This window comes from Moschus berezovskii, chromosome 5 (assembly GCF_049115385.1).
Source record: "Moschus berezovskii isolate FMDL1 chromosome 5, NW_MosBer_1.0, whole genome shotgun sequence".
NCBI lineage: Eukaryota > Metazoa > Chordata > Mammalia > Artiodactyla > Moschidae > Moschus > Moschus berezovskii.
In genome coordinates, this window is record NC_142464.1 from 69,753,326 (window position 1) to 69,772,977 (window position 19,652).

Sequence of the window (19,652 nt, forward strand, 5' to 3'; positions counted from 1 at the left end):
ATTATACGGTCACGTAGAGGAGACGGGCTGTACTGATATTAACACGATACAATTGAGTCACAGAACACAGTTGTAGAAAGACACCAAAAAAGTTAAAGCCTCAACATTCAACTAATATCTATAGTTTGTGCCTTTTAAAATAAAATTAAAAAATAAACAAAAAATCCCAACAGAGATGTCTAAACTGCGCGAAGAATGGAATCATCAATATACAGTCCATCCACCATACAGGATGTGAGTCCATTTCGGATCAAACAGAAATGCAGAGACACTTCTGCAAACTTGTGTGCGCCTCTTTCCCTTGCTGGGTAGATTTCTCTGCAGCCAGCTGCGTGGACTGCAATTGACTCCAATCCAAAGCAGTGCCAAAAAGTTCAGTAAAAGCTGGTGGAAGAAAATGCCGGCGGGGGTGTCAGGAGAGAAAAAAAGGGAAGAGTCGAGAGATACGTGACAAAGTTTGCGGAGTTCGCGGATGAGAAGGCATTTCACGGATAGGGCATCTTTCAGGGCCGAGCGGCTGCAGAGACTCAGGAGGAGAGCTGGAACGGTGAGGGGTTCGGATACGCAGTTGGCAGGATGGTGTTTGACGAGGTTGGGGCAGGCAAGCGGGTGCGAGGCAGTCAGTCACCTTGGCCGCGGGGACAGTCTGCACGAGTCGTCCCCGCAGCGGCCCGAACCCAAGGACAACAGAGGAAACGGGTCGACTGGAAGGCCTTCCTACTCTCCCTGAAGAGGAGCCCCAAGGGAGTCAGTGCTGTCCAGAGGGTGCGGATGAATTTAGGAATTCAGGAGACAGAGCCCTCAGATGGGGCCAGCTGCCGCTTCCCTCTTCCCCCTTGTATTTTTTTCTTTCCCTTGGATTTTAAAGCCTTTCGGTTTTTTGTTTTTGTTTTAATTGTCACTGCCTCCCTATTTCGTTCTTTTTTTAATTTGGGGGAATTCTGTTCACTTCTCTCTTTCCCTAAACAAGTCACTGAGGTGGTTGTGGCCTCCCAGCCGTCTTTCTCCCTGTCACCTGCTCGGGCCACAGACACACACTCCCCGAGACAGACACACACCGACACGCAGACATAGCCCCCTGAGATGCCACCCCCCTCCCCGAGACCAGGCCGCGTCGCTCACACCTCCCGGGCAGCAAGCGGGGCCCCCTGGCCCGTGCGCGCGGCCCCGAGGCAGGTGCGAAGCCAGGGAGGTGTTTCGTTTTGTTTGGGGGTGAAGGAAGGGAGTACGAGTGGGCTTGAAATGGGGGCGACGCCGTTTTCTCTTTATTCTTATCACGATTACTTTAGGCTCTCAAGGGAAAAGCCACGGCAGCAGCGACAATAGCCTTGGGCCTACCCAGCTCACCCACTCGCCCGCGGGGACCCGGCTCGCCCGCCGCCGCCGCCGCTGCAGATCCCAGATCAGAACATACTGCTCTTCACTAAGGCGGCTTTGGCACCGTTGGGTCTTTGGAGCGAAGACAGGACGCTGGCGAAGGGACCCCCGAGCGAATCCGGGATGGAGGTGATGGGGCCGGGGCCCGGAGCCCAGCCTTGTCCAGGGCCTCCGGCCGCAGCCAGGCCTCCGGCCGCTGCCGCCGCCGCCGCCGCTGCTGCCGCCGCCGCCGCCGCCGCCGCCGCCGCCGCACCGCTCTTGCCCGGCTCGCCTCCGGGGCCCCCCGGTCCCGCCGCCCCCGGGGCTCCGGCGGGGCTGGGCCCGCCGCCGCCGCCGCCGCCACTCGCCCCGCAGCTGGGAGTGGGGTTGGGGTTGGGGCCCGGGCCCCCAGTGCTGTCCGGATCGGTGCTCTTGGCCTCTTTGCTCTCGTCGTCCCGGGAGGAGTCAGACTTCTTTCCCGAAGAGCCGTTCTTGGCCGCGGCCGCTGCGGCCGCTGCCGCGCGCTCTTGCTTGCGGAACTTGGCGCGGCGGTTCTGGAACCACACCTGGCCCGAGAAGAGAAGACAGACAGTGAAACAGGGAGAAAAAGAAGAAAAGAAAAAGCAGTTAGGGCGGCCCACGCTCCATTCCAGATTGTTTTAAACCGCTCGCGCCGTGGGTATACCCGCGCGCATCCAGCCCACTGAAGCTGTCCCTCTGGTGACTGGTGCATCTTTTGAGAAACTTTCTTAGGACCACTTGGGCACGTCCTGGAAATGCTAGCTTGTAGGAGAGGTACAGAGGCTGCACGTCCGCGAAAGGCCCTAAAATAGAAGCCCTTATTCTGATGGTACCTTATTTTGGCAAAGTACCCTCGCTCAGTCTACTTTCTGAGCCATCCCAAATTCGCCATCACCTCTAGGCCTCAGGTCTCAAGTTAAACTCTGATTGGTAGACAGGTGAGGGGGTCTCTGGGTTTGGCGCCAGTTGCCCATCCTGGCCTTTGAGCCTGGAGGTGCTAACGTGGCGGGAGAAGGGAGGTTCATCAGGAGAGGCGCCACGGCCGGCTCTTGGGTGCACCTGTGTCCCTGAAAAGTTACAGTAAGGCGCGGATCTTAACTTATATAGAAGCCCAGTCCCTTTGCGGATCTGCTGCAAGTCACAGTTCACACGAAAATGCATCTATACCTATGCGCCATTAGCTCGCCGTTAAAAGCTCTTGAGTTAGGAGGTGTTTTGGGGGTAAGGGGTGGAATGCTTATAATACGGAGCAAAGTCTGCATTCCTCCCCTAGGGCACTTCCTACCCCCACGAAATGCCTCTCCCATAGCTCCTGAATGCCAGTGCAGCCCTAGTTGGGGTGGGAAACACTTTGACGCAGTGAATTTATAGCCAAGAACGCGCTCTCTAGCCCTTCCGCGCGCACACAGACCCTCCGAACTTGGCTTCTCGGAGGAGGCCCGGGAACGCAAGCCTTCAATAGGATCGCCCACACTCCCGCACTGAACCCCTGCCCGGCGCGGTGCTGCAGAGCCGGGCGGGTTTCCGGGCGCGCGTACCTGGACTCGCGCCTCGGTGAGGTCGATCTTCAGCGCTAGCTCCTCCCGGGTGTAGATGTCAGGGTAGTGCGTCTCCGCGAAGACCCTCTCCAGCTCTTTGAGCTGCGCACTCGTGAAAGTCGTGCGGATGCGCCGCTGCTTGCGCTTCTCGTTGAGTCCGCCGTGGTCCGTGAAGAGTTTGTAAGGAACTGGAGGACACCAGAGGGGACAGGGTATAAGCAAAAAGGTCTGGAGTGTGCGGACCCGGGAGCCGGAATGTGGGGACTCCAAGGTCAGGTGGCACTGGAGCCGCCGCCGACACCGGGGCGGGAGAGTGGCCGAGAGGAGCTGGCGAGATAACCCGAACAAATTAGTTATACACCGAAACAAGGGCACAAACTCCAGGCTTAGGTGGGGTCCCTCCGCGCACAAGCGGCCTTTGGGTGGGTTGCCATAGAGCGTTGGAGACGGCTGAAGACCGGGGACGGGAAAATACTGTGAGGAGGAAAAGCTAGAGAGCAAAAAGTTCCGAAAACATCCATCGGAATACCAGGAAGCCAGGGATGAAGTTACCAAACACTCCCACTGTGGAAACTTTTTAATTCTCAAAAGTTGACCCGGCCCAAAAGTTGGGGGAAAGCGCTGCAAAATAATAATAATAATGATGACGATGAATTAAAGAAATCATCAGAAAAATGACCAGCGAAGAGGTGTGAGCCGCTGTCGGTTCTTTAAAAAAGAGAGAGACACACTGCCAGTAATGAGCTTTACTCTTTGTTATTTAATTATTTTCTAAGCTTTACGTCTCATCGCAAAGTAAATAAATTATGCCTATCATTTTGGCAGCTTAAGATAATTTTGTTGGCGGTTCGGGTGTGACTAGGATAGTGTAACCCTGTAAGTGAATTACCCCTCCCTGCAATCGCTTCTAACGTGATAAATTCTTTCATTTGTGTAAGCAAATTTCGTTTGGTAAATACTAAACACATTTCCATTTTCAAATGCAATCAAGGCTTCCTATATACAAGCGGAAAGGCGGCTTCCTCCGCGGAGAAAGCTGGCGGTCCTTACCTGCGGCGTACGGACTGCTCTGGTGGTCCCTGAGGGTGCCCAGGCTGCAGGATCCCGGCGTGAGGGACGGGCAGCCGGACGTGGCCCCAAAAGTGGTCCTTATCGGGTTATACTGGAAGCCACTGGCCTGGCTGCAGGAACTGAAGTCAGCATAGGCTGAAGCCAGACTCGAGGTGTCCATCCCGGCCATACAGGACTCGTAGGCAGAGGAATTGAGGTAAGAATATTCCATTTTATACATTGAAAAGGCTCTGGATGGCTCAGCCAAGTGGAAAAATGAAATAAAAGATGGGTATGGAGAAGGTGGCTAGAGTGGGGAGATGTGCACAGCTCAACGCCTGCCTCCAAACTGGCCTCCTTACTACCAGCAGAGCCTAGTTTTATGAAAAAGCCTCCTATGAGATGCCTTGTCTGAGGTCTCTAGAGCATATAGTCCTCATAATAAACTTGGCTCTTTCCACTTGGACAATAGCAAAGCGGTTGGTCTTATTGCTGGCGCTTTTTACATGACAATAACTCATCCGTCTATTGGGCTGGCACTGGGGAACTGAGCTGTCCAACCTCCCTATCATTGATTCCTGCATCTCTAATTAGAATTTAATACCACACCATTACGCACTGAGCCCCTGATCCTCCCTTCTAACCAGCTCCCTGCCCTTTAATTCAATCACACTACTTGGAAATAATGAAAGTTGGGTGACGATTCTCCCTGATCCAATTTCCCCGAGCTTTTAAGCCTTTTTAACTGATCATATACCTTAGGCATAAATTGAGATAGTGTGTGTGTTTTCCCCCTTCTTCCTTCTCCCTCTCTCTGTCTCTTTCTCAGTTAGGGAGAAGAAACCTTGATGTCATAGAAAACCTGTTTTGTAAGAGCGTTACACGCTCAATTTAACAACAAGTCTACCCCCTGAAGTGCATGAAATGTTATAAAAGACTGGGACATTGGCAAGACTCAGGCGCCCTGTAACATAGAGTAAGTGGGCCAAGGGGGTTTCTGTGAACGCTAAGCGGATTTCTTGAAAATACACCTGGTAAAGGGGGGGGGGGAGGTGGTAAGCATCTTATAAATTGCATTTCTTGTCGCGGTTTAATGTGCTTTTCTAGAGACTCTGCTTACACAGCCATTTAAAAAACAAAAGAACATCCGAGTAAAGCTCTTGAATGTAAAACATCTGGATTCTCAACTGATGGCTTCCTTGCGCTGACTTCTGGGTTTTTCTGCAGTAGCGTGAGGTTTGCATTTTGTTGGTCTGTGTCGTTGTTGGTTTTCATTACGCTGTGTAACTGGCAAGCGGGCATGAAGTGTCCCCAAATGTGCCTCCTCTTCGATCCCTCTTGGGTCCTCTCCCTCTGGCTCTCTCTCTTTTTTTTTCACCTCCACTTTTCCAGGTGCCCACAATTCCCTAGAGACCGGAAGCTTCCAAAAAATGATTGCTATCTGCTTGGCCTTTAGGTTTGCCGATTGCAGTGAACGAAATCCTTGCTCTTAAAACGCCCAGGCTCCAGGTCGGGGACTTTTCTTGTCCAGCTCCCCAGGCTCTTGGGTGCTGGCAGCGAGGCACAGACAAAGAAACGAGCCATGATTTGTAGACCTCGGTGGCCCCATGATTTAAGTGGAGGGTAATTTTCATTTGGTTCGTTAGGCTCTAGCAGAATAAGGGAAACTATTTCATTAAATCCTTCCTCTCGGTGGACAAGAGGAGGAATGCTTAGTTGAATCGCCGTGTGGTGTAAACAAACCCTGGATATTTTATATGAATTAAATGTGTAGATAATTAGTTTTATTGCATTCATTACCCCCTTTATGTGCTCTGTAACAAGTCAGTAATTAAAGTAACAAACTCATAAAGTCTTTATAGGGGCATTTAGGCGTTCAGTGTTTGCCAAACTAAGTGGTTTAATTCGATGCTAGTGCCGGGGAGTGGATGGGCGCCCGCTCTCCACTGCCACAGTGTTTTATTGCGCACTAAACTGCAGCGGACGCCGTAATGGATTAAACAGGCACAGCGGTCCCCCAGCCTCGTGCTTCTCCGCTGGGTGAGTTTCAGGCTGGTTTCAGGTGATGGCGCGTCCTCTGGACGTGAGGAATCACTAAAGTCTCTCGAGAGTGCAGGCAGCGGGACCCGCCGAGTAGCCTGGTGATAGTTTTATGGGGAGGGCTGATAGTTTTATTGCAGTTGTATGTTGTACAATGCGTATTTGATAAAGAAGGGTCCTTGGTGACCACTGTGCACTTTTTTGTGCACGGAGGTGAAATGAAAATAAATGTGTACAAGGTTTTACTGCGGCGGGAAACAAATTGCAATACTCTAAATGGTTTTCCTTTATGGTCACCAGACAAGAGGAGAAAAGAGATGCAAACATCTGTCTCCAGTCCCCTAAACCTAAAGGCCAGCAAAGACGGATGCGAATCCAAGTGTTATTACAGTGGGTATTTGTCTTTATTTATCCCGCTCTCATGAATATGAATCTACATTTGGAACGGGAGGTGGCTGTGCCCATCCCCCTTTGGACCCTACACACAGACTTTCCCCACCCTGACTTACTACCCCCCTCTCCGAGGTGGGGGATAGGTTGTCAAACACAAGGCTGCAATTGTCCAAGTTTTTCGAGTCCCTTGGACTTCTCAGGGGAGCTTCTGACGCTCCCAACGCCACACCGCCGCCCCGGGCCCACGTTCTGGGGATGCGGATGCGGGGAGCTCAGACTGGAGTGGCATCCAGCTAGCCCATTTATATGGGGTTTTAAGCACTTCTGTGGATAAGAGAGTGACATGAGGCGTCCGTGAGCCGATACTTTTTCGCTCCAGAGCCCACGTTTGGCAATAACCGGGCTCACACCCGTCTTGGCACCCGCGCCTGGGTGCACTCGGGGTCGTGTCTCCGCTGGGTCTAGTCCGCGCGCGCTCGGAGCAGGGAGCTCCAGCCGAGCCCCACGCCACCGCTCCGCGCCCGGACCGGCCTACGCCTGACCCGAAAGCCCGGCAACTCCTGGGTCCTAATCTGCAGACAGTCCCAGGCCCCACTGGGGGCCGAGGCAAACCGCGAACCTGGAGTGTGCGGGGAGCTGGGAGGAGCGGGGTTGTTTCGGCAGCTTTGGGCACTGACTCCTCCGCGAAGACGTAGATCTGGGATCTAGTCGGTGCCTGGAGGCAGTTCCTGGGCGCCGGGGATGTTGGCGCGGGAAGAGCGGTGTGCAGCTCTGGAGAGCTGGGTGTTGACGAGGAGTCGGAGGGTGACCCGGGAGGAAGCCGAGGAGCGGGAGGGGAGGACCCTGCCGAGGGGCGAGGGCGAAGGAAGTGAGAGGCCGCGGGGGCGCGCGAGGGAGCCCCGAGGGCCAGGCCCAGCCGCTGCCAGTGCGGGGCACGGGCTCGCGCTCCACGAGGCCCCACGGCCCGCCCCGGGTCCGGTCACTCCCTGCCCTGAGGTTCGAGGCTCCCCCTGGCCTCGACTCCCCGCCTCCTCCGACCCACCGCGCCAGCCCTCTGCCAGGTGCGGGTCCCAGCCCCGGCCTCTCTCCGGGCGCCCCCTGGTGCCCGCCTCGCCGGGCAGGGACGCTGTGCGCCTCTTTACACCAGTAGACCTTTCTGCGCCAGCCCTCACGGTCCGATGAACAAACGCGCTTGACTTCATTTTCCCCTTTGTAGGCCTTGTAGGTTTATTTTGTTTAGTGTCACCGTCCCCCACCGTCCCTGGCCCATCGTCCCTTCGGCGGATCTTTTGTGGCCCGGGGGCCCTGCTTCTGCTCCGAAGATGAAAGGCATTCGGGGCTGGGCCAGGCCAGAGCCCCAGCCCCAGCGCCCTGTTTTGTTCGAGTTGTGCTTTCTACACGCGAGCTCTCCCCTAAAAGTTGTACCAAATGGTTAATTTAATTATTCCAACTATAGACCAACTGCTTCAGCAGCCTCCACCACGCGTCTGGGAGGAAAAAAGAAACCATCTATAAGAAATAATCTAATAAAAGTGAAGTGTAGAAAAACCCCTCCTGATTTTCAACCGGCACAAATAGAATTAGAGCTTCAGCATCCTTTTCCCAAACAGACCTTTTGTCCAGATCACAACTTCAGCCAACCAGCAATGTGTACAGTGCCCGCTATTTATTTCAATAGAGGCGGTGGGTAGGGAGATAGATTGATTGATAAATGGCCACATGGATAGATGGATGGTTTGATCCATCTTCCTCTGACTTCTCTTTCTTAATATGTGTACACGGTTGATTTTTTTTTCCCTGCTGATTTTCTGAATCAATAATGGAAAGGCAATGCTATGGGGTAAAAGGGGGGAGAAAGGCTATTTAAAGCACAAAAAAGGGAAGAGACTACTAGCATATATACCATGAGAAAAAAATGTTTACATGCTACCCAGTACCAAATGAAAAAAGGTTGAAAGTTTAAAAGAAACTTTTCTTTCCTTTTCTTTGCCATTCATAGGAGGGTTTCTTTTTTTTTTTCCTTGAAAGTCAGAAAGAATGTTAGAAGACAAGGAAACAAAACAGCAAACAAAATGCCATTGTATTGTAGTAGCAATTCATGGGAAAACGCTTGTCAGCCTCCTAACACTTCACTCCTAGGAGGCTGTTTGGAGGCTGTTTTACCACAGGCGAAGCACAATAACATGGGAATGAATAAAATATTAAATACCAGTGAGAGTTTCAGAGGAATTTTCTTTCTGATTGCTTTATTTGATGCTGCATCCAAATGATTCCAGCACAGGGGGGCCGCCAAAGGCTCAACTCAGAACCAACACTTCACTCAATCAGATAATAAAAGGACCAGTTTGTCTTTGGATTTCTCCAAGAAGAGTTCTGCAGGCAGCAGTCTTTCCCACTCACCTACACCTAGACAGCATTTACTTCCCCAGAATATAAAAAGAAACCAGCCACAACATCCCCAAGCATGAAGAGCCACTGATCTTCTGCTAGCATTTCTGAATTTTTACCACATTTTCCATGTGCCTAGCAGCCATAATATACATGTTTCATAACAGAAACTCTTTGTATTTCTGGTAACTAACCTCCTAGCACTGTAAGACAATTATTAACCGATTAACAATACTGTGTGCAAAGAAGTTAACACAATGCCTGGCACCTAGAAAGAATCCAATGAATGTCACCCACTAGTATTGCGATGATGATGATGGTGATAGAGTTTCCTTGAACTTCATATTAAATTCTTGACTTTGGGATTTAGGTGGTGCATGGACAATATCTTTTCTATTGTATATTTATAATGTATGTGGAAGAGGGTGGCCAAATCACAGAGCATGTGCTAGTATATCAAATTGGAGAAAATAAAGCAACAAGGTAGAAACCTTCCATCTTTTAGGAATTCACCAGAAGACATGTATGTATTTAAGTTAATTGTGTTTTGTTTTACATTATGCACACTAAGTGTGCATGATTAAGGTGGTGCTTTACTCTTGTATGTAAATATTGTGAGTTTGGGTTAGAGCTTTGTAGCTAATTCATAGATGGTGTGTCTGTATTTGAATTAACTTTGGAGACACTTCATGTGTAAGTACTGTTCTCTATATAGATGATGGGGTACAGATCCCCAGCACCCATCCTTTTAAGGACATCATCATGGAAGAGCCCAGCTCTTCTCCACTCCTCCACCTCCTCCCATACTATGATTAGCAGAAGGGGGCTGCCTGTTACCTTTTTTTTTTTTTTTTGCTGGAGTTTAGCTAATAGTGGTAACATCTGCTGGACTGGTGGTGGAGGAGACATGGGGTATTTGATCAGAGTCACAGATGTAAAAGTGACATCTGCTTGCAACAAAGAAAGGAGAAGCAAAATTAAATTAGGCAGAGAGGCCTCTCTGAACCAAAAGAAGAAAGGAAAAAAACCTATTTGAAAAGGAGGAAAAAAATAATCATGAGCACTAACCAGGCTTGCAGGGTGCAGAAGAGCGCTTACAGAGAGGATCATGAGTTTTAGGACCAGCAGCTGTCAGAATAACTAGAGTAGCAACAGCCTAAGGGAGCAATGTCCTTAGACCTTAAAGACACCTTTTTATGCTCCAAAGAAAAAGAGTCTGGTAAGATTGTCCTTCTCAGCTGAGAATGTCTTGACCTGTTTGAGTATAGTATAGGTTGAGAAATCATTTTCATGTTGAAGACAGGAAGAAGGTAAGGATGAAACCTCTTGGGTTAATAATAGTCCAGAATATTTTGTGATGAGTTTGGAGAGAAACAGATTTTCATTTCATAGCTATGTTAAAACTACTGCCAACAACTAAAAATGAGCCACTTTTTACTGGGCTTAAAGGATTGTATTTGGCCGTTAAAACGTACATGCTTGAAATAAGACTCAATCAGAAGGGGAGGGTGGTATAGAAAAAGCATACTCCACACCCTCCCAACCATTGTACCTGTAAAGCACAAGTGATACAACGGGACATTCCCCCCCCCCCAATAATGATCTCCTAAATCTCTCCAAGTGGAACAGATTTCAATAGCTCTATATAAATGGATTCCACAGTGATAACAGAAACCACTGGACAAGATTACCTCAACTTTCTACTTCTCTGTCTATAAACCAGTCGACATCTGTATACACTCGCACCTCTCTTGTCTCTGCTGCATGCAAGAGGAAGGCCCATTCCGATCTGAAGCCAATCCCTCCACAGTGCTTTGGAGTCCTATCTCTTCTGCTGGCTCAGGACCTTACCCAGGTCTTCCTGTCGTGAAACTTCAAACTCTCATGCTCATCTGGATATATTTCATTGTCATCTAAACATGCTCAAACTACATTCATACTAATAACCAACCAATGAACATCTTGCCTATGCTTCCTACCACCACCACTTCACTTTCTTCTCCGCTTTACAGCCAGAGATCTTTTTTTAATGACTGTATTATAATTTTTAATTAATTATTTTTGGAGGCTAATTACTTTACAATATTGTATTGGTTTTGCCATACATTGACATGAATCTGACCCAGGTGTACATGTGTTCCCCATCCTGAACCCCCCTCCCACCTCCCTCCCCATGCCATCCCTCTGGGTCATCCCAGTGCATCAGTTCCGAGCACCCCGTGTCATGCATCGAACCTGGACTGATGATCCGTTTCACATATGATAATATACATGTTTCAATGACATTCTCCCAAACGATCCCACCCTCGCCCTCTCCCACAGAGTCCAAAAGACTGTTCTATACATTTGTGTCTCTTTTGCTGTCTCACATACAGGGTTATCGTTACCATCTTTCTAAATTCCATATATATGCGTTTGTATACTGTATTGGTGTTTTTCTTTCTGGCTTACTTCACTCTGTATAATAGGCTCCAGTTTCATCCACCTCATTAGAACTGATTCAAATGTATTCTTTTTAATGACTGAGTAATATTCCTTTGTGTATATGTACCACAGCTTTCTTATCCATTTCTCTGCTGATGGATATCTAAGTTGCTTCCATGTCCTTACAGCCAGAGATCTTGAAGGAAGTTATCCCTTCTTACTGTCTTTATTCCATTACTTCTCAATCAATCCATAGCTTCCTCTAACTTGGCTTCCACAACCTTCACACAATTTGAATATTTCTTATTAAGATCACCATATGCACTGAGTATTTTCCTGGCTTTATCCTCTTTGAATATTTTAGCTGCTAAGGCTGTTTAACAAATATTTCCAGTTCTCCCCATCTCTAGGCACATAGTAAGACTTCACATCCCTGCCCCCTAGAAATTAGATACAGCCATTCTATAAACGTTTGAATGGAAGTGTAAAGTGTGACTTCTGGCTGAGCCTTAAAAGCTGGTGTCCAAATCTCTACCTTCTCCCTTTTGCCCTGTTTAATGGAAGCTGACGGAGCTTCAGAGAGTGGCTGCTTGGTCAGCCTGAGTTCTGGTGAGGATGCATGGAGGAGAGGTCCCAGAAGACCCGCAGAGTGAACATGTAGTTTCTCAAAGCATCAGAGAAGGATTCTGGAAGAGGTGATCCCTCTGTGCTGGGTACTAAGGGTGACTAGGAGGAAGTGAAGAAGATGACAGTAATGTGAAAAAGGAGGAAGTTGCAGGTAAAGGAATCAGTGCTGGTCAGACTCCAAAGCCAGAGAGAGCATGGTGTGCTTGGGAATCTAGAAATAGTTCAGTTCAGTTTTCTGTTAGGAGAGGAGAGATGGAGGGGGGTGCACACAAAGAAAGGGATGATGAGAGAAAGTAGGAAAGAAAGGCTGGAATCAGGTCCTGCAGGACTAGGGATGCAGTGAAGTATGATTTGAGAGGGAAGGAATGAGGGAACAGGGAAGCTTAGAGACAAATTAGGAGGCTGTGTCTCCTTTCACAGAGAAGGCAATGGCACCCCACTCCAGTACTCTTGCCTGGAAAATCCCATGGACGGAGGAGCCTGGTGGGCTGCAGTCCATGGGGTCGCAAAGAGTCCAACACAACTGAGCGACTTCACTTTCACTTTTTACTTTCATGCATTGGAGAAGGAAATGGCAACCCGCTCCAGTGTTCTTGCCTGGAGAATCCCAGGGATGGGGGAGCCTGGTGGCTGCCGTCTATGGGGTCGCTAAGAGTCGGACATGACTGAAGTGACTTAGCAGCAGCAGCAGCAGCAGCAGTCTCCTTTCAAGGCAAGAAACGATGACGTCCTAAGCCGAGAGAATAGCAATTCAGGACAAAGAGAAGTAAAGGACCTCAAGAGAGGTTACTGATATGGAGCCTTAGGGCAGGCAGAATACAGTATTCTGCCCAACGCCAGGATTTTAAAGGGTCCAAGAGGATACCTCAGAACAAAACCTCTCTCCCATATCTGCTGGCAAGATCTTCACTTCTGTAACTCAGGCCTAAAGTCCCTCATTACTTCTCTGGGTTTTGTAACACGTGAAACTGTCAACCGTTCATTCATTCGCTCATTCAACCCATATTTATCAAGTATCTACTATGTTGTAGAAATCAGCACTTTAGAAGGGGTTCAGACGTTGTCTGAAAAGCAGACTTTTGAGATGGAGCAGACCCAAGGTTTGCGGGTTTCTGAGTGGAGGCAGTGGCGTGAAGGTGGAGACCCCAGTAGCATGAAGGTGCAGCGCAGGGAGAGAGGAGAGGGACTGTCCTCCATTCCTCATCCTTTGTGTTAAGGTCGTAGGATTGTGTGCGTTTCTTTCCTGATGGTGGTAGTTGTTCGGTTGCTAAGTCGTGTCTGACTCTCTGATCCCGTGGACTGCAGCACGCCAGCCTTCCCTGTCCTTCACTATCTGCGGAGTTTGTTCAAACTTGTGTCCACTGAGTCAGTGATGTCATCCAACCATCTCATCCTCTGCCGCCCCCTTCTCCTGCTCTCAATCTTTCCCAGCACCAAGTTATTTTCCAAAGAGTTGATTCCTGGTTGTATTTTCAAATAAAGATGCCAAGAACCAGGTATCACAGAGGAAAGAAGCACTGATGGTGGGATAATAGGCATTCTAGAAGTGGGGGCAGGTCTTTCAGGCAGCATCTCCCTCTGCAACCGTTATCACTCCTAGTGGGTATCGGGATCCTCCACCTGCAAGGAAGCTTGCCTAGCACTTGGTAGTAAAGGGCTCTATGCTGCCTCTGCCATACACAGAATTAGGGTCAACAATACACTCTTCTACCTGAGTCAATCCAGGCAGCCACGTGAGAGCCATGGCAGGAGCTCTGGAGTCATTCACTGTCTTAAACTGCTCAGCCTTGAAATAAATATAAAAATGCTTGAGAATCCTAAAACTCCTAAAAATATTTTCCTTTCTGGGTTTTCCAAGGATCCTATTGTTGTTTGTTTATGCGATTTTGTTTTATTTAGGAAGTTTGTGGAGTTTGCCAGTAATATGCTGCAGCATCATACATTTTAATGTGAATTTCAGCTGATTCAGAATTTAGAAGCAAATGTAATCCAGTCGTCAGGGACAGGCACCACGTGTCCTAGACCGCAGGAGCCAGAAGACAGTAAAATGGTTAAAGTGATGCATGTTTGTAGTATTTCCCCCGTTGGATATAATGGAGAATATTCATTTTCTTTTAAAACACACAGCATTGTTTCTCTCTCTGCCTTGTTTACTGGGCTCGGTTTCAGTAGGGGAGCTAAGGGTCGTAATCACAAGCTCACTGCTAACTCAGTTGCTTATTCATAAACCTTCACCATTTGAGACCGAACTTGAGGAAAAGGAGGAGGAAGAGACATTTTAAAGAAGAGGCAGGGAAGCTGCTAGGAGGGAACTGGGACATAATAATGGACAAAACAGCACAGTGAGGCTACACAAGAGACTACACAGCAGAGGCCAACAGCTTTAACCCAGACCCCAGGGAAACCTCTTGAATGAACAGTGCTAACCGCTGAGAGGTGAGCCACAAAGCCCCGAACAACCCCAGGGTGGGGCCAGACAGTGCCCTTCCGGAGACTGAGCTGAGGCCAGATGCGGCTCCTTGGGCTTGCCTTGGCCAAGCCTGGGTTTCTGGGGCAGATTCCTTGTTTAGTAGTTATTGGACAGCAAGCCTCTCACCTTTTATCCAGGGGAGTCATTGATTCTGCCCCCTCATCTCTATGCGTCGGGATGGAACAGCAAAAACCCTTCAAGGGAGGTTCTTTGGCAATGGTCAGGCCAGAGCTGACTGCACCCCTCAGAGGGATGCAGAGTGGCCAGAGTTGGCCCTGGGTGCTCTCTTCCTCCTTTTATTGTTAACTACTTTTTTTTTTTTAATTCCAAAGTACCTAGAATCCATTATAGAAAATGATATGGCATGTATTTCTTAAAATGAGAAAAAAAATCTTAACTTTTTAATATAATTTTTCAGTCTTTTTTTTCCCATCTGTAAACATAAATTTTTTAAAGTAAGAAGCACTCTCTATGGACTGCTTTTTAATTTCCTTTTCCCTGTAAATTAAGTATCATGAACACCTTCCCATTTCATGAAACATTTTAACTTTTTTTTGGCTATGTGGTATTATACTGCATGAGAAGTCAAAGATTATTTAGTCAGCTCTGTCCTGCTGGATATTTAGTTTGCTTCTAATTATTAAAACTATATTAAAAGAACTGCTCCAGACACTATTAGCTAAATCTCTGTGCATATCCACACAACTTACTTAGAATTAAATGCTAAAAGTGAAATTTCTGAATCAAAAAATACAGATTATTTAGAAAGCCTTCGACACATATTGCAAAAGTGTCTTCCAGGAAGGTAGTACTGGTTTATATTTTCAGGGCAGAATATGATAGTATCTGCTTTCCAATCCTTACCAGTGCTGTGCAGTCCCAGGAAAAAAAAAAGTTTTGCCTACCCATTTTTTACTGTGCTATTTTCTGCGCAAAAGAAGGCAAGCAGGGATAGGTCATTTTTAAGGATAATAGAGACCTGTAAGAATAGAGGCAAAATGCCAAAGTCCAGATTTATTTTAGAAAGTAAGAATCTAACGATGACAAAGAACTAGATTTTTTTAAAAAAAGGATAAATTCACTACTTGGGAATGAGTTTTTTTATGTTTATTATTTATTTACAGCTGTGCTGCATCTACAGTGCTTCATGGGCTTTCTCTAGTTACTGCCAGTGGGAGTTACTCTTAGTTGCTGTTTTTGGACTTCTTATTGCAGTGGCTTCTCTTGTTGTGGAGCACAGGCTCTAGGGTACACGGGCTTCAGGAGTTGCTGCTCCTGGGCTCTAGAGCACAGGTTCAATAGCCGTGGTGCATGGGCATGTGGGATCTTCCCCAATCAGCGATCAAACCAGTGTCTTCTGCATTGGTAGGTGGATTCTTTGCCTCTGAGCCACCAGGGAAGCCTCTAGGTTTATTTTAATGTTGAGAAACTGTAAAGAAAATTGAATAAAACTCCAATTTTATTTGTGTCTTTTCTGTCAAAGAGGATGAGCTTCAGAAAAGAAAGGATTAGCATGAACATTAGTGACTGGGACCAGAGCCCCATGTGACTTGAGTGACTGTGAGCGGTCTTGCCCACTTTAATGAATTCTGGAAGGTCTCTGTCCTGAGGGCATCACCAAAGGGTGGTTGGTGGTTTCCATGGAATCATGAAGGATGAAAGAGGAATGAAAAGACTGCTCTTCTGGCAAAACCATAAATATTAACCAAAAAAAGGAATGCAGGTTCTGAAAATAACAGACTGGTGAACTCAACAACAATTTCAGGTAAAATTCTAGGTTGGATTTTAACAATATTATGAAAATTCCCCACATGTAAAGAAAAGAGAATATAAAGAAACTATCATAGGGATTTTCCCCTGTGGTCCAGGGGTTAAGACTCTGCCTTCCAAAGCAGGGGGCACAGATTCAATTCCTAGTCAGGAAGTAAGGTCCCACATGGCATGGGTGAGGCCAAAATTTTTAAAAATAGAAAAATCAAGCACCGTGAACCTCTCATCCAGACACAACAAGTACCCACTCATGGACAACCTTGTTTTTCCATCCCTAACCCACACCCAACCCCACCATTCTGGTCATCACTGACTCCCTGACTAGGTGGTTTTGAGGCAACCCAAGACATCATATAATTTCCTCCCTAAATATTTCAATATTATCCCTAAAAGATAAGAACTTTTCCCTCTAAAAATACATAACCACATTGCCAAAATATCAACAATAATTTCTTAATATCTTCAGATAACTGGTGTTCCATTTTCCCTGATTGTCTCACAAAAAGTATTTGTTCAGTTGTTTTGTTTGACTCAGAATCCAAACAAGTTCTGCCCTTTGCATTTGGTTTTCATGTCTCCAAAGTCTCTTCTGCTCTTCAGGTCCCTCTCCCTACATCCAACCTTTTTTTCCTCCTTAAAATTTATTGTAGAGGAAAATGGATCATATGTACTGTAAAAGTACCCATATTCTGGATTTGGCTGATAGCCTCCCCGTGATGTTGTTTAATCCTAACCCTTTTTATTTCTACAAACTGGGAGTTGAATTTCGAGGCTTCATCAGGTTTAAGCTCTATTTCCAGCAAAGATCTATCACAGGTGGTCTGTGTACTTTCTGTTGCACCACCACCTATCTCTCTCTTTACAATGTCAGATATGATCTGCGGGGTTGAGGTATTATCGGCTGGAGCCATCCATTAAAAAGTTCCCCATGAGCTTTTTACCTAATGATTTTAGGAGACTTTGATTAGCATTGCCTAGATTACAAGATTTTATTCATTTAGGGGTTTCAAATGATAATATTCCAATTATATCATTTTTGTTAGTTTTTTACCTAGAATATTTCTATAAAGAGAAAAAAGACTTCTTGTATCAATTATTAGGTATCTAAGGTATGGTAAGGTGTGACAAGTTAAGGAAAATGCTGAATTCTTTCTCTTTATTTACCAGTTTTCAGAAGAGTGAGTTTGTTGCATAGTGTCCTTCAGAGACCATCAGTGGATTTTTGTGTTTTGTTTTGTTTTGCAGCATTATGAACTCATGCGTAAATATGTTTTATGTATTTTCTTTTATTGCAGTATTTATTCTTATTTATGCTCAAATTATCCAAAATGAGACCAATGAAAGCCTCTTCCATTTGGCTTCTCAGTTCTTTTGATTAGAACCCTAACTGTCTTTGTAGCTGGTACAACAAAATAGCCTAGGCTCCTCATTTATATTTTTTACGTAGACCTGGAATCAACTATTTTTCCAAGGACCCATGGTTCTTTTTAGTGGGAATTGGTATTTAGAGACCACATTGAGAGTCTTAGATTGGATTTTGGCATGAGTGATTTATGAGTATTTTGGAAAGGAAGTGATAGTCACTAGACATCAGGGTCTAGTAAAATTAAAGTCGTCACATGTTTATTAAATAAGACACAGCTCATTTCCCAGGTGGCACTAGTGGTAAAGAACCCCGCCTGCCAATGCAGGAGAAAGATGAGGGACAAGGGTTTGATCCCTGGGTTGGGAAGATCCCCTTGAGGAGGGCATGACAGTCCACTCCAGTATTCTTTTCTGGAGAATCCTATGGATAGAGGAGCCTGGAGGGCTACAGTCCATGGGGTCACAAAGAGTCAGACATGACTGAAGTGACTTAGCACGCACACATGCACATTCTAGATGAGAGAGGGGAGAATAGTCCTAAACAAACAACTGGGACATGATACTGTGTATAAAGAGCTTTGGGGTGATAATTACGCGTGGAAATAAGGAATAAAGCTGCAGTGAGGAGGTGATATCTGAGCAATGGGAATAGGCAGACAGCTGAGGTGGAATGGAAGATTTGGACAGAGAAAAGAACAGGAGCAAAGCCCTGCAATCATCAAAGTGCACAGCGTGTTTGAAGAAGAGTCAGATTTGCTTCATCTCCTCTGACAGGGATAGTGGATAGAGGGAGAAGCCAACTGCATTCGACATAATGTGTGTGGACTTCAGCAGGGCATGTATCCAGGCCTCTCGTGATATCATTGTGGACAAGATGGAGAAATACAGACTAACTGATAGGACGATGAGGTGAATTAACAGCAGTTAGGTGAGTAAATGAACCCAAAGGATGCTGATTAGTGGATTGACATCAGCATAGAAGATAGTCTCTAAGACATAGGGCTCAGTCCAGTTCAACATGTTTTATCAATGATTTAAATAAAAGTAATAGAAAAAATACATAACAGATCTGCAGGTTATAGGAAACTACAAGAGATAATGAGTAGTCTTAGTGATTGAGTCTGGATTCAAAAAGATATCGTCAAGTTGGATCTATTGAGATAAAATTTCTGGCGATGAATGTAAATTTCCACAGCTGAGTAAAAAACACACACAAAAAAAACAGGCACACACAGACACACACATACACACAACCTCCTGGAAGAAGCATGGTTAGTAGATCATACATGGAAAAGATTTAAGGATTTGGATCTGCCTCACGTATCATTAGAGTGAGTGGATAATAGCAGGGTACACAGTATATGTTGTGTCGACATAGGGGCTACCCAGCTCCCTATTGGAGAATACTTAGAAAGAGTCATTGGCCAACTGGGGGAGCTTATGCCAGAGTGTCTTGATTGGTAGAGAAATTTTAAAAATTATACTGAAGTGTCAGAAACCTGGAGTCAAGGAATTCACAGGGACTACAAGTGCTGTAATAGGCATAGAGCTGCATGTAGAAGCTTTTCGCTCTATTACCCTAAAGCAATGTAAGTATACAACTGGAACCATTGGGCAGAATTCAGAGGGAAACAGATGTAGACTCTGTGGAAAACGTTATAATAGAGTTCTCAGAGGCAGAATAGGCTGCCCTGCAAATCAAACCTACCATTGTAAAGACAGAGATAATTATCAACGAAGTCACTGAGGAAAATCAGTCATCTTAAGAACGAATTGAGTTCTCTTCTATATTGAAGAATCCATGAGCCCCGTTATCCTTAGCAGCTTCCCTTTCAGGCTCCCAAATGCACATGCTACTGACATGGCTGCTTAGACTCCACCTGAAATGTTCTTCATTCACAGGGTACCCCCACACTTTGGTCTTATCTTTTCATCCTCCTCCAAGGTACCGCTGGAGATGTCACCATATGGCACAAAGACTCAAGAGAGTCGGGTTCTAGTTTTACTTCTTCTCATGCTAATTCCAGGACCTCAAGTGTGGTAGGTTAAAGATGACCAAAAAGTCTGTGATGTTCCCCCACTGAGAGATGGAGTCCAACTCCTCTCCACTTGAACTTGGGCTGGTCTCAGTGACTTGCTTAACTGATAGAATGTGGTGGGAACTGTGGAGCTTCTGAGGCTAGGTCACAGGAAGCCTTGCTGTTGTTACC

General features: G+C 46.7%; 1 protein-coding gene across 1 annotated transcript; it reads right to left on the minus strand.

Annotated features, from left to right (window-relative positions):
- Positions 1-1,403: 1,403 nt before the first annotated feature.
- On the minus strand, positions 1,404-4,206 carry PHOX2B (paired like homeobox 2B). Its single transcript, XM_055435147.2, has 3 exons — positions 3,966-4,206; positions 2,916-3,103; positions 1,404-1,922 (listed from the first exon to the last, which is right to left on the minus strand). The coding sequence occupies exons 1-3, from the start codon at positions 4,204-4,206 to the stop codon at positions 1,404-1,406; spliced, it is 948 nt and encodes a 315-aa protein (XP_055291122.1).
- Positions 4,207-19,652: the final 15,446 nt, after the last annotated feature.